At 54.4% G+C, this 20,716-nt stretch overlaps 1 protein-coding gene across 3 annotated transcripts in view; it reads right to left on the bottom strand.

Moving 5' to 3' along the window:
* CPNE5 (copine 5) overlaps positions 1–20,716 on the bottom strand; it is a 92,623-nt gene that overhangs the window by 3,678 nt on the left and 68,229 nt on the right. For 2 of the 3 annotated variants that reach the window (XM_047102661.1, XM_047102662.1), the window contains 6 exons: positions 18,091–18,132; positions 15,900–15,975; positions 10,236–10,289; positions 6,956–7,017; positions 2,034–2,080; positions 286–467 (listed from right to left, as the gene is read on the bottom strand). In XM_047102661.1, coding sequence (XP_046958617.1) covers positions 286–467; positions 2,034–2,080; positions 6,956–7,017; positions 10,236–10,289; positions 15,900–15,975; positions 18,091–18,132 — 463 coding nt within the window. Of the gene's footprint in view, positions 1–285; positions 468–2,033; positions 2,081–6,955; positions 7,018–10,235; positions 10,290–15,899; positions 15,976–18,090; positions 18,133–20,716 lie in introns of those variants that run through there. The other variant, XM_047102663.1, reaches the window with a different exon arrangement.

Here is a 20,716-nt window from a genome sequence, read left to right as displayed (position 1 = left end):
TGGGGGTAGTTCAGCCACGTCTCTACTCCACCTCTACTCGGGTCTTGTCAGAAAAAAGAGGGCAGACCCCACTGCGGGTGGCATCAGACATGGAGAGGAGATGCTGGTGAGCCAGCTGGGGAGTGGGCTTCTGGAGGCCCTGCTACAAGCCCCCCTACACACAGCAGGCAGCTTACCGCCCCCCCACCCCCCGCCCAAGGGCTGCACGGATGTCCCCTTGCCCCAGGCTCGTCACCACGCCCCGAGCCCGGTGGGCCCTCAGCCTGTCCTCCCAGGACCTCCTACCAGCGGGAACTCGTGGGACACCCTTCCATCAGGGGGTAGCTTGGCCCCGAAGCCAAGGGCAGGGAACATCTTGTCGCTGTCATAGTGCTGGATGATCTCCCCGACGGCAGTCAGCGCCAGTGCATAGGCGTTCAGCTGGTAGGGGCTCATGTAGTGCAGGGACGTGGACTGCGAGGGGTTCCCTGCAACACGGGACACGGGCACATTTGCTGGTGTTGACACTCCAAGCTCCCCGGGCTCGGAATGCAGTGGGGGGTGCCCAAGGCACCCCTAATTTGATTTATTTATCCTTGACTCCTTTCTCTCTTGCCACACCTTCAATCCTTTAGTAACTCCTGGTTGCTAAACCTTCAAAATGTATGCAGAATCCCATCTACTGTCTTCAGCTCTGTGACACCACCAGCCACTCGCCTGCAGGACGGCAGCAGCCCAGCCCAGCTCTCGGCCTCTGCCCTGGGGCCTGCCGTCCAGCCAGACGAGCCTGTCAAACCCCAGGCAGCTAGATCATGCCTCTTCTCTCCTCCAAATGCTCCCATGCTCCTATCCCACCCAGTCCCAACCGGGGCGGGGGGTGCCCACAGGCCCCACGGGGTCTGGCCTCTGCTTACCTCCCTCCTGGCCTCCTGCCACCCCCTCCTATCACCCACTCAGGCCTGACCCCTTACCATCCCCACCCCAGGGCCTCTGCAATGGTGGTTCCCTCTGGGACACTTTTCTATAAATGTGTACATGGTGTGTGGTCTTCCTGAGCAGACTCCTGGAAATTACAGCCTCCCCCAACGCTCCCTGTCCCTCTTCCTGCTTACATTTTCTCCATAGCCCTTGTCACCACTGATAATGCCCGCATTTTACTTATTTGTTTATTAATGAGGGGCACTCTGGCATAGACTGCCAAGGTACAGATCCTGTCTCTATCTGTGTGCTCGTGGATGGTTCCTTAACCTCTCAGCCTCAGTTCCTCGTGCGTAGAGTGGGGATAATAGTCTCACCTCCTGGGATTGTTGTGAGGAGTCGTGGTGTGTTACTGGAACTCCCCTCATTGTAACGACAAGGCCCCTTCCAGCTCTGACTTCCTACCACTCTAGGATGCTAGGGTCCACCTGAGGAGTCCAAAACCTGGGCTCCTTCTGATAGACACGGAAATGGGCACTGAGCACCGCTAATGGAGGTCCAGACTCCAAGGAAGGTTGTGAAGTTTCTAACAGTGTAAAGTGGGGCACTGATTGTTCCTGGTGACTCGGTCATAGCCCAACCGAGGTCAGAGGAGGGAAGGGAGCTGGGACAGCCCCAGCAAGGGTGGGAACTGGGGGCTCCTGCCCTCGTTGAGGACCACAGAGCTCTGCTCGGCCTGAAAGTCGGCCTGCACAAAGGATGTGAGGTTTAATCCCATGAGGAAACACTTTTTCTCCATGTGCTGTTTGTGGGCCCAGAGCAGCACTGCCCTATCCTTGCAGGAAGACTGGGTGCCCTCAAGGGCAAGGCTGTGCCTCAGGGCACATAGGTCCAGAGCCCAGATTTATTAGACCATGGTCCAGTCTGGGGATGCCTTTGCCATCTTGATTATACTTTGGCTCTCCAGGCTTAAGTACCTTCTTTTTGATGAGGATGAGGCCAGAGAATATGGGAGATCTGGCTCCCAGCTAGGACCAACTACGACAGCTCTGAAAAGTACCCCCCATCCCTTTCCAGCCCCAGCCCCATCCCCAGCCCCAGCCCCACGCCAGCTCCTCTGCCCATCCCCCACTCACCATTGGAGGCCGTGAAATCGATGGCCACCGTGAAGTTGATCTGGGTCCTAAAAGAGGAAGAGGAGCAGGGGAGTTAGCTGGACAGGAGGCAATCTGGCTTCCACCCCAGCCCCACGGCTTGCCAGGCATGCGGCTTTAGTGGAGTCCCTTGTCTATCAGCTCTGGAAAACACGGATAGTAATGCCAGCCACAGCCTCCCCCCCAGAGGATTGTTGTGAGTATAAGAGGTGGGCAGTACGAAAGCTCTTTGAGGATGATTCCGTTCCGTGTGGACACCTGGTGACGATGACTTATTTATTCTCCCAACCCTGCGCCTGGGCCCACCTGAGTTAGGTGAAGTAGGGTCCCACTGTGTTTCTGGTTCAAATTTGGAGTCAGATTCGGGGTTCACGCTTACTTGACAAAAAAAGAGAGACAGAGACACTGTGCATCTCTGAGGGAAGAACAACACCCCACTTATGATGCTGCCTTGCCAAAAGCTGGAACGTGAATCCTACTGAACTTCCAGATCTCCCAGTTGTTTACAGGAAATACAAGGGACAGAAGAACATGTTAAATGACAGCAGGGGGATGCAGCCAGAAAAGCCAGTCTGGGGGCAGCAGTGAGGAGTCCAGGCCCCCTGCAGACCTCGTGAATCAGAATCCCTTGGCGGGGAGCAGGAATCTGTTTCAGCAAAGCCTCAGGTACTTGGGGGAATCAACAGATAAAAAGAGAATTAAGGGGCAAATGGACCAATCGCAATACATTGATCTTACCTGGATTTCTGATTCAAACAAGCCAATTAAGTAAGACAACGGGGGAAATTCAAACACTGAAAAGGTCTTTGGTATTAAGGAACTGTTTGATTTGTAGGTGTAATTATGGTATTATGGGTACATTTTACAAAGAGAAAGTCCTTGGGGCCCCTGGCTGGCTCAGTCGGTAGAGCATGCAACTCTTGATGTTGGGGTTGTAAGTTCGAGCCCCACGTTGGGTGTAGAGATTGCTTAAAAATGAAATCTTTTAAAAAAATAAAATAGGGGCGCCTGGGTGGCTCAGTCAGTTAAGCATCCAACTTCAGCTCAGGTCATGATCTCATAGATTCGTGGGTTTGAACCCCACGTCGGGCTCTCCACTGACAGCTTGGAGCCTGCTTCAGATTCTGTCTCCCTCTCTGTCTCTACCCCTCCTCCACTTGTGATCTCTCTCCTTCTCTCTCTCTCAAAAATAAACATTAAAAAGTAAATATAAATAAATAAAATCTAATTTCTTTTATTAAAAAAAAGAAAGTCCTTAAATTTTAGGGGCGCCTGGGTGGCTCAGTCGGTTAAGTGTCCGACTTCAGCTCAGGTCATGATCTCACAGTCCATGGGTTCGAGCCCCGTGTCAGGCTCTGTGCTGACAGCTCAGAACCTGGAACCTGCTTCGGATTGTTTCCCTGTCTCTCTGCCCCTCCCCTGCTCATGCTGTGTCTCTCTCTGTCTCAAAAAAAAAAAAAAAAAAAAAAAAGTCCTTATATTTTAGAGCTATATCCTGAAGTATTTGGGGGAATGAAATATGATGTCTGAGATTTGCTTCAAAATAATTGGACGAGGGGCGCCTGGATGGCTCAGTTGGTTGACAGTCTGACTTCAGCTCGGGTCATGATCTCCCAGTTTGTGAGCTGGAGCCCCACATCAGGCTCACTGCTGTTGGTGTAGAGCCGCTTCAGATCCTCTATCCCCCTCTCTCTCTGCCCTTCCCCTGCTTGCTCTCTCTCTCTCTCTCTCTCTCTCTCTCTCTCTCTCTCAAAAATAAACATTTAAATTAAACTAACTGGGTGAAAGGAAGCATGCATGCATGGAACAAGGCTGGCCAGCAGTTGGTAACTGTTGAATCTGGGTATTTGGGGTCTCATTACACCTTCTCTCTACTTTTGCATGTATTTGGAATTTTTCTGTAATAAAAGGTTTGGTTTTGAGGCTTCAGATTCAGGGTGGAAGCTTTCTGAGGGTTTGGCTGTTCTAGGTTCTGTGCTAGATGCTGACAGAACAAAGCCGACAAGGGGCATCTGGGTGGCTCAGTCGGTTAAGCGTCCGGCTTCAGCTCAGGTCACGATCTCACAGTTTTTGAGTTCGAGCCCCGCATCAGGCTCTGTGCTGACAGCTCGGAGCCTGCTTCAGATTCTCTGTCTCCCTCTCTCTCTGCCCCTCCCCTGCTCACACTCTGTGTCTGCCTCTCAATAATAAAGAAACATTAAAAAAAAAAATTAAAGAACAAAGCCGACACGACGTGAACCTGATAACGTCTAGTCTCGTGGTTCTAGTGACCACAGAGTCACCAGGGGAATTTGTTTAAGAAGAAGGTCCTAGGGCCCCACTCCAAAGGATGCCAGTTCAGTTGGGTCTGAGATGGGGCCCCAGAATCTGCTTCTTCAACAGACATTCCCTCAACAGACATTCCCTGCCCTCATCCAGGGATGGATTCTGAAGACGGGGTTCTGGGATCACACCTGGGGACACCCTTCTGGTGGGCCCCAGTTGGGGTGATGTAAGATGGGGCCGGGCTCACTTCATCTGCATGTAGCAGACGGCACCTCTCAGAAGCCAAAGCCCTCTCCCCACCTGACCACAGATGAGCTGCTGCTCACGGGACCATCGTCCCCCAGGAAGGATGAAGGACACGGTTAGCAGGAGACCCAAGCCAGGGTCTGCTGGCCAGAGACGGTCCAGCCCACGCTCTTTCCCCTCGTCTGCTGCCAGGAGGCACAGCATCCACTGGACTCCCAACATCTGCGAGAGATGCAGCCACCAGGAGGCAAGAGCCTGGGTCCCTCACTGACTGTGTAGAGCATCTCACCCATCCCTGCCATCCCATGAATGAAAAATAAACCGTTGTTTGTATTAAGCCTTGAGGTCACGGGATTATCTGTTACAGCAGTTGACCTACCCTATTCATCTCTTTGTGGTCATGTCTCACTGGGGAATAGACAGATCGTGTCTTTGTTAGAGGAAGGGAGACACCTGGAAGGTAAGAGCTCTGCTCCCAGGGCCACTGTTGGGAGGGTGGTTCTCGCCTATGGGACCACAGCTGAGGGACACCCACCGGCCCGGCTCTTCCAAATAAGGGTGACGGGAGAGGCAAGCCTCATTCCTTAACTGGTCTTCCCCTGCTCTGGGTTCTGAAACGACTCAGGGAAGGAAGGGGCTGGAAAGCAGGTACAGTTAGGGGACAGCTGCTCCCTGCGGGCTCGCCTCTCCCGCCTAAGGGCAGAGCAGGGCAGAAGGCAGGCTGCTGAGCAAGCTGCTCCCTCTGACACCGGGCAGAGGTGGCCAATCCCTCTCTCCAGGTCCAGAGAGGATCCCGGGACAAGAGCATCCATCGGCTGCCTGCCTGGACACGTACGTGGAGCTCTCGCTCCCCGGAGCCAGCTCTCTGGCTCAAGTCTCTGGGGAGGGCGGAGGGAGGTGTGGGGGAGGGCCAGGGAGGCGCCAGCAGCCTCTGAGGGCTCCTCCATGAGACATCGCGGCACCCAACCCTTTAACTCCACTGTCTCCGCCTGCATCACACCCCACCTGGTAGCTGTGAGGCAGGCAGGGCCACGATTATTCATTACTGTGGAAGAAATGCAGCATGTGGCGACAGAGGAACCCTGCTGCTGGCTGGGCGTGTGGCCACGGGCAAGTTATGTAAAATGGGAGATAATCATCCTCACCCTGCCCACTGTGCTCTGTAAATTGGGGGCACTATGCAAATGAGGAGAAACAGGATGTGGACTGCTTGAGAATTAGCAGGTGCCATGGAATGCTTGATGGGATAGAGAACAGGGCAGTTTTGATGGGGGATGGGAGCAAGGGCAGGGTCTGGAGTAGGCTCAGAGGAGAGGCGGGGGCGGGGGGCAGCGGGGGGGGGGGGGCGGGGGGCTCTGGGTGACCGCAGGGAGGTGTGTGCTCAGTGGGTAGGAAAGCTCGCAACCTTGAAACCAGTTTCAAGGCGACAGGGAGTGGTGTCATGGGAGAGTAAGTGTGGCTTCCCAGGGCCTGACTTTTCCCTCTGCCCTGGAGAGCCCGACAGCCAAGTGCCCACTTGGCTGGGATGAGCCTTTGGCACCTGCCCTGTCTTCTTGCCAGACAGGTGTAGTCACTCACCTGCCAGCACCTGTGGGCTCTCGGCTTCCCACACCCTGACCTGGCACCTGTTCTGGCAGGGAGCACACTAACCTCACCTGGGAGTCAGACTCTCTTTCCGCAAGCTGTTGGCTGGAGCCTCCAGGCTTCCCTGCCTGCCTCGGCCTGGATGCCAACCCCTCTGGCTCTTTCTGCTTCTTACACTCGTGTCTGACCACCTGGGACCACCTGATGGCTCAGCCCCCAATGCCTCCTGTCCCTTGTATGTCCTTGATGGCACTGGGCAGGTTAATCATTGCCCACCCCCTGCCCCCAGCCTCCCCGACAGACCAGGTATCAGCAGCTCAGAGAAGGAAGGACCATTAGAATTCACTTGACTCCAACTTCTATGTGTGTAAAGGAGGAAACTGATACGAAGGGAGGGAAAGCGACCTGCCCAAAGTAATGGGGCTAAATTAGCAAGTGGCTAAGAAGGGCCGAGAGCCTGGGCCTCCTAACTCCTAGTCCAGGGCTCTTTCCACCACCTCCCTAAGCCCTTAGTTCTCTTTGCCACGGAGTCCCTACCACCTCCAGATCCCATCCCTGCAAGGGAACCTGACGTGACCCAGGCTGGAGCCTCCACAGCTCAGGAGCCCCCTCTCCGGCCACTCAGGATCCAGGGACATGCATGGCTCCGGGCGAGTTGTTTGAGGCCCGAAATGGGTGTTTGCTCAGGGCTCACAGGCTACGTCTGGGGCCTCAAAGAGGCCAGCTTGGGGCTAGAGCTGCTCATGTCGATGGGTGGGGCCCCCTTCCTCTCCCTGAAGCCAAAGAAACCGGGCTGGATCTCTTCTCACCCTCCTTTGATGTAGTCAAGAAACGTGCACTCGGACTCCACCGCAAAGGAAAGCAGCGTGACCTTGAAAACAAAAGGCAGCTTGGTCAGCGGGGAGCCCAGGGTTGGGGGGAGACGGTTTGCTGAGAGTCAGGGGGCACACAGCAGGCCACTTCTGCAGACCCCACTGCATACAGTACCCACAACGACCCTAGAAGTGCAGCTGTGGTCCCATTTTATAGCCAAGGAAACTGGCTTCAAACAGGTCATGCCATCTGCCCGGGACACGGCTGAGTGAGACTGGAACCCTGGTCGGTCTGACTCCAGAGCCTGCACTCTTGACTTTGATGCCAAACTGCATCCTAGGAGGGCCCTGCCTCTGTCACTGGGGCACAGGGGTCACGCCAAGAGCACGAGTTTCCCCTAAGTGGACGCCGATGTGGAGTGTGGAGGGCAAGGGGGTCTTCCTGACACAGGTCTGAAAACCTGCCAAAGCTGACTAGCTCCACCCTTCCATGTCCTGCTAACTGTCGACCTAAAGCACCCCTCTTTGGTCTGCGCTTATCTTAAACCTTACTTGTCCCGACTCATCCCTCTGGTGTCTCGTGATCCCTGCCTTCTCAGCCCTGAGACCCTCATAAGCAGCCTGTTCTCTCCCTGGAGGTACCTGGCGGGGGGCCCCCCTTCAGAGCAGATGCCTTTCGACCTATGCCTCCTGGCGGCTTTGGCATCAGCTCGGCCAAGACAGGCAGCTACCTGGCACCTCGCTGCAATAATGATTTAGGATCATGGAGACAAGTGAAAGCCTGGCTGCCAAAACCAATTAAATGAGGCAAGACTGGGGCAGGGGACCTATTACCTGTGCCAGAGAACTCTACCCCAGAATTTGGGGAAGCCCCTACTGGTGCAGATTCTGCTATCGTTACCAACTCTCTGGGTAGGCCAGGGAGGGCTTCTGCTTGACGTCAGCCCCAAATAATGGGAAGGTCTGTGGGTGCTGAGCTGGGCCTCGGAGACCCCTACCTGCTGTGGTTATGGTGTCAGGCACCCGGACGGACAAAGCCTCCTTTCACTAGCAGTGGACCATGGCAGTGGCCTCTACCCTGGCCAGCGGTCACCAGATGACCAATGATCATCTTGCAGCCTGGTCCCCCAAGGACCAGGGGACCCCCAAACCAATTACATCCGTTTCCGTTTTGGGGGTAGGGCTCTTGCCCTGGATCGTTTTTTAGCTCCTCACATGAGTCTAACCGACAGCCGGGGTTGAACCCCACTGCCCCCCACAAGGCTCTGGGCTGAGGCAGCTCCCTAACCTGCCTGACCATATGGATTCACCCAGGGACTTTGTTGCTCAGAGTGTGGTCCCTGGACCAGTAGCAGCAGCAGTAGCACCTTGATGCTGCTTAGAATGCAGACATGCAGATTCGTGGCACGTTAACAAGATCCCCCGAAGATTCTGCACACAGGAAATTAAGTATGAGAAGCTCTATACACGGGTTCCCGAGCCTCCTGATATGGAACCCCGGAGAACTGGACAGGGCACAGGCATTTTAATAAGCATCCTGGACCCTGACTGATTTGTTACGGTGAAGACTGACCTGAAACAAATCATGTCCCCTCTCTGGGCCTCAGTTTCCTTATCTCTGAGAAAACGGAACGAGATCGACGGTTTTCAAACTTTTTTTTTTAGCAGTACATCTGAGATTTCTCAGCTGGGGAAGGTGCTGCCTCCCCTAGGGGCATGGGAATGTGTAGGAAAGTTCTGGGTCTCTGCCAATGCCTGGGGCTCTACTGGTAGCCATGGCTGAGACCAGGGGTGCTAAGCGCCCCACGACGCACAGGGAGGTCCTGGGACATGAAGAATGATCCTGCCCCCAATGCTGACAGCACGCAGCAGACACACTGCAGCTTTGGACAAAGGAACTATTACTCCAACATTCTCCTGACTGAGAAACAGTTACAATCAGTCCCCTTTGAATGAGCAGAGTAATTTGCAGTTTGCAGGCCTGCGTCTCCATCTGTCTGTCACAGCCACCCAGCGCAGTAAGCCGGGCAGGGATGATTTATTTGCCCCATTTTACAGATGGAGAAAATAAGGTTCCTCAGAGGAACCCCGGAGCTCCCTGACTAGGACCTCTTCTGGGTCTGGAGGTGCAGTTTGCTTAACTCTAATGAGTAAGTGTGGCTGCATTTGCAGATGGGGCTGTGGACATCTACAGCACAGAGGGACACGAAAGGTACAAATCTTGAATGTATTTGCAGGGCAAAGATGCTGGCTTGTTCTAGAAGTGCACTGTGGGCTCTGCCTCAGGGCCTTTGTACATGCTGATCCCTACAGCTAGAATTCTCTTTCCCCAATATCCTCAATACTTGCTCCCTCCCCTTCTTTGAATCTCTGCTCTAATATCACCTTCTCAGAGAAAAGCTTTCTTTAATTACTTGACATCAAATAGTTATTTTGTCTCTGGCGTTCCCCAACACTTTACCTTTTGTATACTTTTTTCTACAGCACTCCTAACCACAAGACAAATACAGGTATATGTATGTATGTGTGTGTGTGTGTGTATATATATATATATGTATTTGTTTTCTGTCTCCCCCACTAAAATATAAGTAACAGAAGGGCAAAGATTTGAGTCTGTCTTGTTCCCAGCTGTATCCCTCACGCCTAGAACATGACAGTGCTCAGTAAACATTTGTTGGATAAATGCATGAATGTCCTGAAGATCAGCCCCTGGAAGCCACGGGGCTGGTGTGATCCTAGGATGGTCGTGGTAAACAGGGGCAGTGCCGGCTGCCAGCGCTCAGTTTAACTATTGTGCTCACTGCCATCTCCAGCTACGACCTTGGTTGTGACTTTCTGCCTCTGTGACCTTGGGTGAGTCACTCCCCTGCCTGCAGCCTTGGTTTCCTCTTTCATGACAAAGGGATGGTAATGTCTGCCTCTCAAGGAAACAACCTATGAAAAAGCACCGGGGTGGGGAATTTCCCACAGCAAGGGCCTCTACTCCTTTTCTGCTTCCTTTCTACAGGAAGTCCCCATGGGAATTTCTCATTCTGTGTCACAGGTATGGCCTACACCATCTACATCGACATCTACTATCTCCCCCCAGGGGGGAGGCTCCATCGGCCCCACCCCTCCCCACCCCCAACGCCCCACGTCTGGTTCCCACACTCTGCACAAGCCCACCACGCAGACATGCGCAACTCCTGACACCAGACCTAGCTTGGACCTCAGGATGTCTATGCCTGGCTGCAGGGGGCGGCGGGGGTGGGGGTGGGGGGCGGCAGGTGCCACTCACTGTGCCAGAATTCACGTATTTCTTTTTCTTCATTTTCTTTTTGGGGTTTACCACCTGCAAGAGAAAACAGTCACAGGATAAGAAGGAGTGTTTCCAAGCAGTCAGGGCTGGGCCCCCAGAGCTTCTAATGACCCCAGAGTATGGCCCCAGCCCCAGCCAGCAGAATGTGGGGTCCAGGGGAGGGGAGGGTCCCGGGAGGTTTTATGAGAGATCGGCATTTAGATTTATACACGCGGGCTTCCTGATTAGACCCAGTGTTCCACGACCAAACACAACAGGAATAATATTTATTTAATCTTCTTCCCCACTGCTCCCCCAAACACGCCCTCCACCCAAAGCAGCCAAAGGAGGTTCGATGTTGCAAAGGGGCCCTGTCTGCGCCTGCCCTTGTGTGTTGGCTCAGGCTGCTCCCCTCACCCCAAATGCCTTCCCCTCCTTCCTCCACCAATTCCCCCTCCCTGAGATCCAGCCCTACTGCTGCCCAGAGGCCTTTGAGGCTCCCCCCTCCCCCCAACACTGCAGTTAGAATTTCCTTAACTGTTCTTCATGTGAAAGCTCTCATTCCAAACCAGACCTGTCATCAGAGAATATATCACAGACCTAGGGGCATATTTAGTAGATGCTAAAAAAAAAAAAAAAAAAATCACTTGTTGCTAGGCTTAACTCAGTGGTCTCAACTGCCCGCCACCTCCCCCCTCCCAGGCATTTGGCAATGTTTGGAGATATTTTGGTTGTCACACTGTGGGGAGAAGGTAGAGGCAAGGGATGCTGTGAAACATCTTGGAGTGCACAGGGCAGCCCCCATCACAGGAAATCATCGAGTCCAAGATACGGGCAGAACCATGGCTGAGAAGCCCTGGGTGAATGAGGAGGACCAGAACCCTCCAGGGGGATTTCACACCTGCCACATCCGTACTGGGCTTGAGCCTCACCAGCTCTTTTGTTTTCACCTGGGAAGCTCAGGCCCAGCCTTTCCCTAATCTCCCATCAAAGGAAGCAAGGTGGTTTGATTTTCACACCCTAGGTCCTCTACATGTTCCTGGTGAATTCATTCCCCCCCCCCCACCATCTCCCCAGGGGTGGCCAGCTCTGTCTTTAGCAGAGGCCTCTTCTGTCGGAATGAGAGTTGCTATCCATTTCTGGAGATAAGGAAATGAAGGGACAGGGACAGTGACTTGCCTAAGGTCACATAGCTGCTCTGGGTAGTGATCAAACTGAAAACTAGGTTCCAGCCCTCAGCCCGCCTTCCTGCCTACCTGGGTGTCACCTTGATAACAAATACAAACACATTCCTTCACAAATACTTCTGGGGGGGGAGTGGGGGATACCAGTTTCTCTTCTAGAACCTTCACTCCAATTGGAGAAAGATACGTCCTAGGGAGATACAGGACAAGAGATACCAAAAAGGGGAGCCAGAAATGTGAAGGGAGTTGGAGGAAGGAAGGACTGTTCTAGGTCCAGCATCAGTAAGGCTCCCCGGGACAGGTGGTGTTGAAGGCAGGTGCTGAGGACAGGAAGGGTTTGGGGCACAGGGAGACGGAGGGAGGGCATTCCAGTCAGAGGAGATAGTTGCAGGGGGTGGGGGGAGGCAGGGGGCGGGCACAGAACTGGGGTCCAGTTTGACTGCAGGGCCACAGAGTGGAAGAGTAAACTGGGCTGGCTGGCAGAGAGCCTAGAGGGGCCAAGCTAAATGTCTGATGACTTCTAAACTAGTAGGGGCAAGATCACAGGTTCTAGGATGCTGGAAGGGGAGGGGAGGGGAGAAGGAGAGACATCAGGGGTATGTTTACCCTCTTGGTTCTGCCACCTACTGGCTGTGTGACCGTAGGCAAGTTACTTAACGTCCCTGGGTTTCAGTTTCCTCATCTATAAAATGGGAATAAAAAGTACCTACCTTATAGAAAGGTATGACGATTAAATAGGTCAATACAAGCAAAGTGTTTAGGACATGGTCCACAATGTAGCAAATACTACATAAGTGTTAGCTGCTATTAATTTTTATTACTACGACCCCTACCGCCCCCACTAGTCCATGTGAGAGGTCATGAGCTGGTTGCTGGAACAGGCAGTGAGCTATGGCAAAACAGCACTGTCAAGAAGTCAACACAGGTCTTGGGCCCGGGGCATGGCTGCGGGAGCAGGAAAGGGGTCAGGGTTGACCAGGTAGACACAGAAGGAAGGAAGAGCTGGTCCCAGGTGGGAAGTTCAGGTGGGAAGGCTGGCCACAGCTCTGCAGGTGGAAATTTGCAAGCCTGGGGAGAGAGCCCATGACAACCTCAGAGCCTCCACAGGTACGAAGGCCACCCGGATGATGTGCTGGTCACAGACACATTCACGGGAAAACCATGTAGTAGGCCAGCTCCAACCCTGCACTGTGCCTCAGTTTCTCAATCTGTCCCATAAGGGTGTGGAACTTTTAGAACTGAATACACCTCGAACTTTTATTCCGAAGTCTCCTCCCAGCTGAGGAGAATAAACATGGACTCCTGGGGGGCTGGGTGTCGCCCAAGGACCTGGCCACAAGCACATTTCTTTGAAGTCTTCTGGGTTACCTTTAAATTAGCCTGTATTCCACATTTCCACTCTCTAATTATAACTGTTTTAATATTAAAGCAATGTTTTGTTCTCAGATCCTCATGTGAAGTGGGCACTGAAGAAACGCCCTGTTTATTCTGAGGTTTCGTGCCCTCCCAGCACCCCACCCTCACCCGACGGTACCAACCTCTCCGGCCCTAAATGGCTGCACCCTGAAGTTCCACGTGGGGGACCATCGCCCCCTGGGGGCCAGCCAGGGAATCTCCCAACTCCCAGGCTGGAATTCTCCACCTTCTCTTCTCCCTCTCTTCACACCCCCAGGGTCCCGACGGCCCCCCAGGGCAAGTCTGGGGTGGGCCCTCCTGTGCAGGCAAGTCCCTGAATGGCTCTCAGGGGCCAGGAGCTGTGCCGGCTTTGGGAATAGGGAGTGAGACACTGCCCCCACCCTTGAGGACGTCATGGTCCTTGAGGGGATAGGAAGCTTGACAAACAGGTAATAGCCAGGGGGTGGGGGGTGCATAGGAGCACCGAGGAGAGGTATTTACTTCAGACTTTGGGGGTGGAGTGCGTGTGCAGGCAGAGAAGGCTTCCTGGAGGAGGAATAATACCCAAAGGGAGTCTCCAAAGATCCACAGACCCAACCAAGTGAAGAAAAGCTAAGGGAGCCCCAGGGGAGGCACCATGGAGTGAAGCACAGAGGCTGAGCCAGCAGGGCGGTTCAGAGAGCCTTGGACAGCATAATGGGGCTGACAGTGGCGGTAGGCAGGGAGGGAAGGGGCAAGACCCCAGGGCCTCCTAGGGGTGGGATATGTGAGTTTACTTATGCACGCCCACTGGTTGCAGATTGCAGGCTGCTGGGGTGTGGAGGAGCTTGGACTCTACCCTGTGGGTAAAGGGCCCTGCAGACTCTCAGCTGGGATGAGGGCGTCTTTCGGAACCTCCTCCCCACTCCCCTGCATGAACCGGGCTGACGCAGTAGGGGGGATGCACAGCCAAGGGTTAAGGAGGGCAGCGAGGTGGTCAGACTGCCATTTTGGAGGAGCCCTTGGATTACTGAGTGGAGGACAGTAGGAGGTGGGAAGGCCGTTAGGGGGCCGTTGCAAAGCCCCCCACGCGGGGGAGATCATGACGGTGGAGGTGAATGGGAATGGAGGGAACAAATGTCAGAATGTGTAGGTGGTAGGATTCAGTTGTGGACTGACTGCATGTGAGGTGAGGGGAAAGAGGTGTCAAGGGTGATTCCCGAGGTGCCCCCCATGACGACCGCCCAGGAGTTGGAGCCTGCTGGCCAGGGAGAGGGGACAGGTGTGGAGAGGCCTTCAGGTTGGGAAGGCTGAGTCTGAGGAGAGGCCAGCAGACAGCTGGACATAGGAGTCAGACACCCAGGGGGATGCCGGGGCCCAGGAGAAGGGTCTTTCCTGACAGAAGCCTTGTTTTCCCTTCAGGCAATTTGGACTCTAGAAAGGCCTTTCAGTGACCCCCGCCCCATACTGCAAGCCCTGCCAGAGTTGAATTCCTCTTCTACCTGATGGTGTTTCTGATGGGGAAAACAAGTCAACCCAACCTTGTCTGCTTTGAGCTTGAGAGATCATGGCCTCTTCAGAGCCTGTCAAGCACCCTTAAAAGCCAAACTCCCAAAGATGTAATCCCTTCGCTTCACTTCCCTAAAAATCTCCTTAAAGGAAGCCAGAGAAGGAAAGGATGGGGCCTGCTTCTCTCTGCCTGGTGGGGGAACAAAGACAGCCCTTCCCTTGGCTGATGCAGAAAACAAAGCAATTAACTGTGAGGATCAGAGCCCTTTCAAAGAAATTCACCCACGCTCTATCTTCACAATGGCCTCGTTCAAGTGTGTGCACGGATCATCAGCACCTGCTGGGTGCCCAGCGCTGCCTGCTGCCCGGGGCCAACACGACAGGAGGCCACAGAAAGGGCTGTCACCTGGCCTGCCCTTAGGGAACTTCTGTCTAACCGGAACACGAGACCTGCCCACTCAGAACCCAGACACAAGGGGAGGGAGTGAAGAAAGTGTGGAGGGATTCAGACTCTGCGACGGAAGTCAAGGCCTGTTCTTCAACTTCACTAGCTGAGTGGCTGCTAATGTGAGGAGAGAGCCCAACTGTAGGGCCGTGGTGAAATGTAAATCTCTTGGCACACAGACGCTCAACAGATGATGCTGGAAGACAGCAGTGATGTAATAATAACAACGCTCACTAGGGGCCAGGCACTGGTCTAGTGGCTTATTTAATTCTCAGTATGCATGGCGCAGAGTGGTTCAGGAACTTAGCCCAGGTCACATAGCTAGGACGTGGTAACGTCAGGGTAGGGACCCAAGTGGTTATTAGGGTTATAAGTATCTGCAGTTAAGCTGGTCTAGCATGAACCGTGCATGAAGTTCCCAGGGAGGAAGCATGAAGTTCCCAGGGAGGAAGCATGAGGCCGGAGTGGCTGGGAAGGCCACCAGAGGAGGTGGAACTCGGCCAGATTTGGAAGGTGGGAAGGCATCCCGGGAGGGCGAGCACACCCACACACAAAGGCTCAGCAGCAGAAAGTGTCCTTTAAGGGCAAACACTATCATCTCCCGAAAGACTGGGGGCCTTGTCCCAGGTTCTCCAGGTCCCGGTGGAGGGATCCTGACTCCCGTTCTTCTGACTCTTTCCTTCCAGAAAAGTTAAGATATTCAGCAGGCCCTGAGACTGGTCTGATTGAAGGCAGAGGGCCACCTTGAACTCAGGACCTTGGGTCTCAGGCCTCAGAGCCTTCTGATAATGTCCACCCCCCCCACCCCACCCGCACCCCTACCCCCCACCTTGTTGGAAGTACTCTGTGGAGGCCCCTCCACAGCTGTCCCCTCTCCCTGGCCAGCAGGCTCCAACTGCTACTCAGTGATTTGGAGCAGACACGTCAACACTGTTTGCCTTTTGATTTTCCACTTACTGAACCACATGTCTTTGGGCAAATTCCCCAACTTCTCCGAGACTCAGGCTCCTTAACTGTAAAATGGGACAATAACACCCACCTCCGGGGAGAGCGTGCAAATACCCCAGCCCCACACATGGCCCCCGGAGTCCTCAATGTCTGGGAGTCATGTATTATCAGAGCAGACCCCAGCCCCCAGGGCGCCCACCTCACCTCGTAGATGTTGAACTGGCTCTGCCCACGGGCCAGCTCCCGGTAGCTGGTGGTGAACTCCCCGATGAAGTCGTGGCTGCAAGGGAAGGGCTGCCGCTGAGACCAAGCGGCCCAGGCCGCGCCTTGCCTCTGCCCACCTCCCCGCCTCCCACATCCCTTCCCCTGCCTCCCCATTCTGCTTGGGGCCCCTGCTGCAGGGGCGCATGCCAACAGAGAAGCTGGGTCCCTGGGGAAGTGTCCAGGGTCACCCATGGGGCGGGAAACCCAGTGGTCACCAAGCAAAGTGCGGGGCCCCGGACGACAGGACCCGCTTGGTACTCGGGTTCTTGTCGGAACAAACCAGCCGTGCAAGGGATTTTGAGGACAACTGGAGAAATTTAAATATGAAACGAATATTCGGTGGTATTCAAGAATGATTGTTCCGTGCGTCAGGTGTGATAATGGCATTCGCAGTTATGTAGAAAAAGGTCCTTATTTTTTAGACGTTCTCAATGAGATATTTAGGGGTAAAAACGCCTTGATGTCTGTAATTTAAACTACATCAGCAAAACACAGATAAAGCAAATGTGGCAACATGTAACACTTGTAAAATTCAGATGATAGGCTTAAAAGCATTCATTAAACTCGCCTGTCTTTCTGCGTATTTGGACATTTTCCCAATAACACTTTTTGAAAAGGCCAATTACGCTATGTCCACCCAGGCAGCTGGAGGTGTTTTCTGCGGCGGCCACACCTCCTGGGACTGCCCCCACTGTCACTGTCCCTGGTAGAGGGAACCTGGAGTGCCTTCCGGGGAGTGATGCCCAAGGCGTGTCCCCGGGGCCTGGCTCTGCCTTGAGTCCACACTGTATCTTGACTACGTATTTCTAGCTCTCTGCATTCAGACCATGAGCTCCTCGATGGCAGGCCTCTACAGCATCTGGTGGCTGTCCCCGGTTTTCCCCAGTAAAGGAGAAATATGGGGAGCTCCCGGGTAAGATGAAGCAAATCATGGGTGGAAACATGGAGCTGACGTGCCTGTGATGTGGTTGAAGAGGGGAGGACAGGGGGACAGAGCGAGTTTACAGGTGCTGGGGCACTGGTGTCCTCTCTTGGAAGGCCTTGGGGAAAGGTGAGCTACTTGGCCCGGCCAGGGCCTAACTTAGAGCTGTCTGCACAGCCCTTTACAGAACCTCCTATCCACGTCGCAGACTTGACAGGCATCGATAAGGAGTACGGGCCTCTGCAACGCCCCTGGCAGTCCCACAGAATGGAGGAGTCACAAACGTCAGGGCATATTTGGCTTTGGTCCAACAGACGAGTAGGAGCCAGTGAGGTTTCTGGACTACAGCCACAGGAGGCCCCTTCTGGTCCTCATCTGTGAATTCCCAGTGAGGCTGCTCCCTGGGAGCACATTCACAGACAGGGAGGGCACTGACCTCTCCAAACCCGACTGGAAAGTGCCACCCTACTGGCCAGGCTCGGCCCTACTCAGGTACTGCTTCGTGGCTCTGGAGACCATTCAAGTGTGTCAAAGCTTGCATCTCCCGGGGCGCCCGGGCGGCTCAGTCTTAGTAAGCATACTTCGTGGTTTCGGCTCAGGTCATGATCTCACGGTTCATGAGTCGGGCTGTCTGCTGACAATGCGGAGCCTGCTTGGGATTCTCTCTCTCCTGCTCTCTCTGCCCCTCCCCTGCTCTGTGTCTCAAAATAAATAAACTTAAAAAAAATAAAAAGCTTACACTTCCCAAAGCCGACTCCCTCAGGGCCTGCTCCCTGCAAACAGATCCTCTGATGCACCAAGGGCCTCCCCACTAGATTCGGGGGAGTCTCTGAGGGCTGAGCTTGTCTTCTGTGCCCAGTCACCCGGGCCTCTGTGTGCTTAGCCTCACACAGAGAACACATCCATGAATGCTCGGGGGGTCGCTCGGGGGTTGCTAGTTTCTGTACATTAGGATATGCACATTTCAGAAAATCCTAATTCTCCCAAATGTAAGGAGATTTTAGTCACTGGCCAGCCGCTAGGCAGCTATTTTGGGAAAAGAGGCCTCTTATGCCCCTGGAACCTGTCATGCAGGTCACAGAGCCTCTGGTGCTTCAGTGGAGCTGGGCAGGGATAAGCCACTGGAGCAGGGGACCTCCCACGGGAAGACCCTCTCGCCCCCAGAGCTGTCCCCATCCCTGCTCACCTTTTGTCCTCCTGCCTGCTTACCTGCCATCGCGATCCCAGTCGTACACCTCCACCTTGATGGTCCTGCAAGGCAAAGGGCCCGTGGTGGGATGAACTTGACCTAGCATATGTGGGGCCTGAACGGGGCCCTTCCCCTGCTCCTGGGCCAAAAGGGGATACAGGGCCCCCCACTAGGCTCCAGCTGCCCTCACTGGAGACGCAGCAGCCCAAGAGACAAAGGAACTATCTTGAGGCCTTTTGGCTAAGGTCTTAGGGACAGTGGCAGCCCAAAAGCTGTGTAGGGACTCCCCCAAGTTGCAGGGAGAATGTGGAAAAACAGCTGCAGACTTCAGTTCACCCCACCTTCTCCTTGGCCACCCCAGAAGGGACACAGGTCCCAGGATGAAGCCATATTGTGAATTTATCAGGGGCGGGGCTGTTGTGGCGGGAGCGAGGCGCTCCCCAGATCTCAGGCCTAACCAGTCTGGGCTCTCCTGGGGAGGGGGCGACAAGACTGCAGGTGTGTGTGGTGGGACCCCCGGGTCTGAGGAGTCTGAGTGGTGGGGAGCCAGCCCAGCAGGGAAGGACCCAGAGCCCCTGACTGGGGGATGGCCTGCTGAGCTTTTCCATTGCGACGACTGGCTCCTGAGTGAGGGTGTAATTATCTTCACATTTTAGCCTGGCTGCTTTAATTAGTTTGTTTTGACTCCTGTGCATGGGGCTGGGCTTTGGGAGCCCATTTTATTTTTAGCTCGTTTCCATGGCAACAGGCTAGCAGACCAGAGGTGGGAGGAGGGAGGTGGAGGGCTGCGGGTTAACCCTTGGTGCCAGTGGTCCTCCAGGGACGCCCAGGCAGGGACGAGGGGGGGGAGCTGCCAGGGTCCCACTGCAGGGTCAGGGTCCGGGGAGGCAGGGGAGGCGTGGGGAGCCGGGGTCTCCAGCCTTCAGTCCTAAATGGGGCTCGCACAGACCCGTGCCTGGGCCCGTCTTCTATTAACATCTCATCATCTCGCCCATGGCCGCAGCCCATCTCCTCGGGTCTGCGAGGAGTAGGCCTCGGGACTGCGCAGCGCCCAGCAGGAGGCGCTGTCCCCCTTCAGATGCGCCTTCACGGCCCCCGGGGCGGGGTGCCGATCCGCCTGCAACAGGGCACATAACCGTTCCCAATGAAGGAACGTCTTGTAGGTTGTGCACCAACCGGATTTTTGTTACCAAAATGTAAAATGGGCAGGCACAGAAGCCCACCATTTAAAGGAACCCTCTAAATTCTTGTGAAAAACAAAAATACTATGTCTCTCTGAGGTGAATTGTGTGGAAAGAAAAAAAAAAATCTAGGCTCCTGAAGGTAGCTGATGAGCTGGAAAGAGAGGAAAGAGGCTGGGGTGCAGACTCAGATGCTGTGGGACCTGGGGATGTCACTGAACCTCTCTGAGCCACAGACCATCATCTTCAAGGAGGGACAACAGCAGCCTTGCAGAACAGCTGCAAAGCAAGTCGGCAAACCCCGCCTGGCACACAGATGGGTCTCTATAAACATGCCTCTTCCTGGGGCGCCTGGGTGGCTCAGTCGGTTAAGCACCCGACTCTTGGTTTGGGCTTGGGTCACGATTTCACGGTTTGTGAGACGGAGCTGGGGCATTGGGCTCTGCGCTGACAGCACAGAGCCTGCTTGGGATTCTTTCTCCCTGCCTCTGCCCTCCCCGTGTGTTCTCCCTCTCTCTCTCTCTCAAAAATAGATAAATAAACATTAAAAAAAAAAAAAAAAGGAAAAAATGCCTCGTCCTCCTCACTTGGGCATTTGGCCACACTTGGATAGTTTTTCATATGAAATTTATTTAAATCAGGGACACCCATGCCTGGGTACCTGGGCTCTGCCACTTCCAACTGCTGGAACGACAAGGCTGGACATGACCTTCGTGGCATCCAAGCCGGGCCACATGGCAGATCACCAGACACACACAGCCCCAGGTCCAGTTCTTGGCAGCTCTGGGCAGTGCCCCGGGATCTAGTTTAAAGGTTTCCCTAGCGCCTCTGCTGTGCATGTTCCGGAGTGATAACCTCCAGCCCCCTCATATTCGGATGGGGAAACTGAGCCCTAAGAGCTCCCAGTGATGTGCCCAGGGTCACAGAGTGGGTGAGGGTCAGAGCCAGGACCCTGCCTCACAATGCCAAAGTCCCCCAGTCCCTCCCAGAGCCATGCAGCTCTGTAGGGGACATTCAGGAACCCCAGGGAGGAGTGCTGGTCACCAACACCAGCCTCTCAGGCGACTCGATCAGTGACAGCCACATGCTCAGAGGCTGTAGGAGGACCTCAGTTACAGCCACAGCCTTGGATACCCCAAAAAAATCACTGGGGAGCTTTTCTTTAAAACTCCCAGGGCCACAGGGCCTGATTCAATTGGTCTGGATAGTACTCGGGCACAGGTAGCTTTGGTCAGTCCCCTGGTTGACTGGAATGTGCTCCAGAACCACTGACCTTCTCCAGATGAGAGCACTGATTTTCCAACCTGGTTGCATACTGGATCCCTGGCGAGCATTAGCAATCCTGAGGCCAATGCCTCACCCCAGAGGTTCAGAATCAGTTGGTCTGGGGTACGGCCTGGGCAGGGGGATTGTTAAAAGCTCCCTGGGGAATGTGACATTGCAGCCGAGGTAAAGACCACTTGGA

The sequence above is a fragment of the Lynx rufus genome, unplaced genomic scaffold (genome assembly GCF_022079265.1).
Source record: "Lynx rufus isolate CCGP_SWC_20201006 ecotype Redwood Valley unplaced genomic scaffold, mLynRuf1.p SCAF_6, whole genome shotgun sequence".
In the NCBI taxonomy this organism is placed as follows: Eukaryota; Metazoa; Chordata; class Mammalia; order Carnivora; family Felidae; genus Lynx; species Lynx rufus.
Note: the sequence above shows the minus strand (reverse complement) of the source record. Positions and strands in the feature narration are given on the sequence as shown.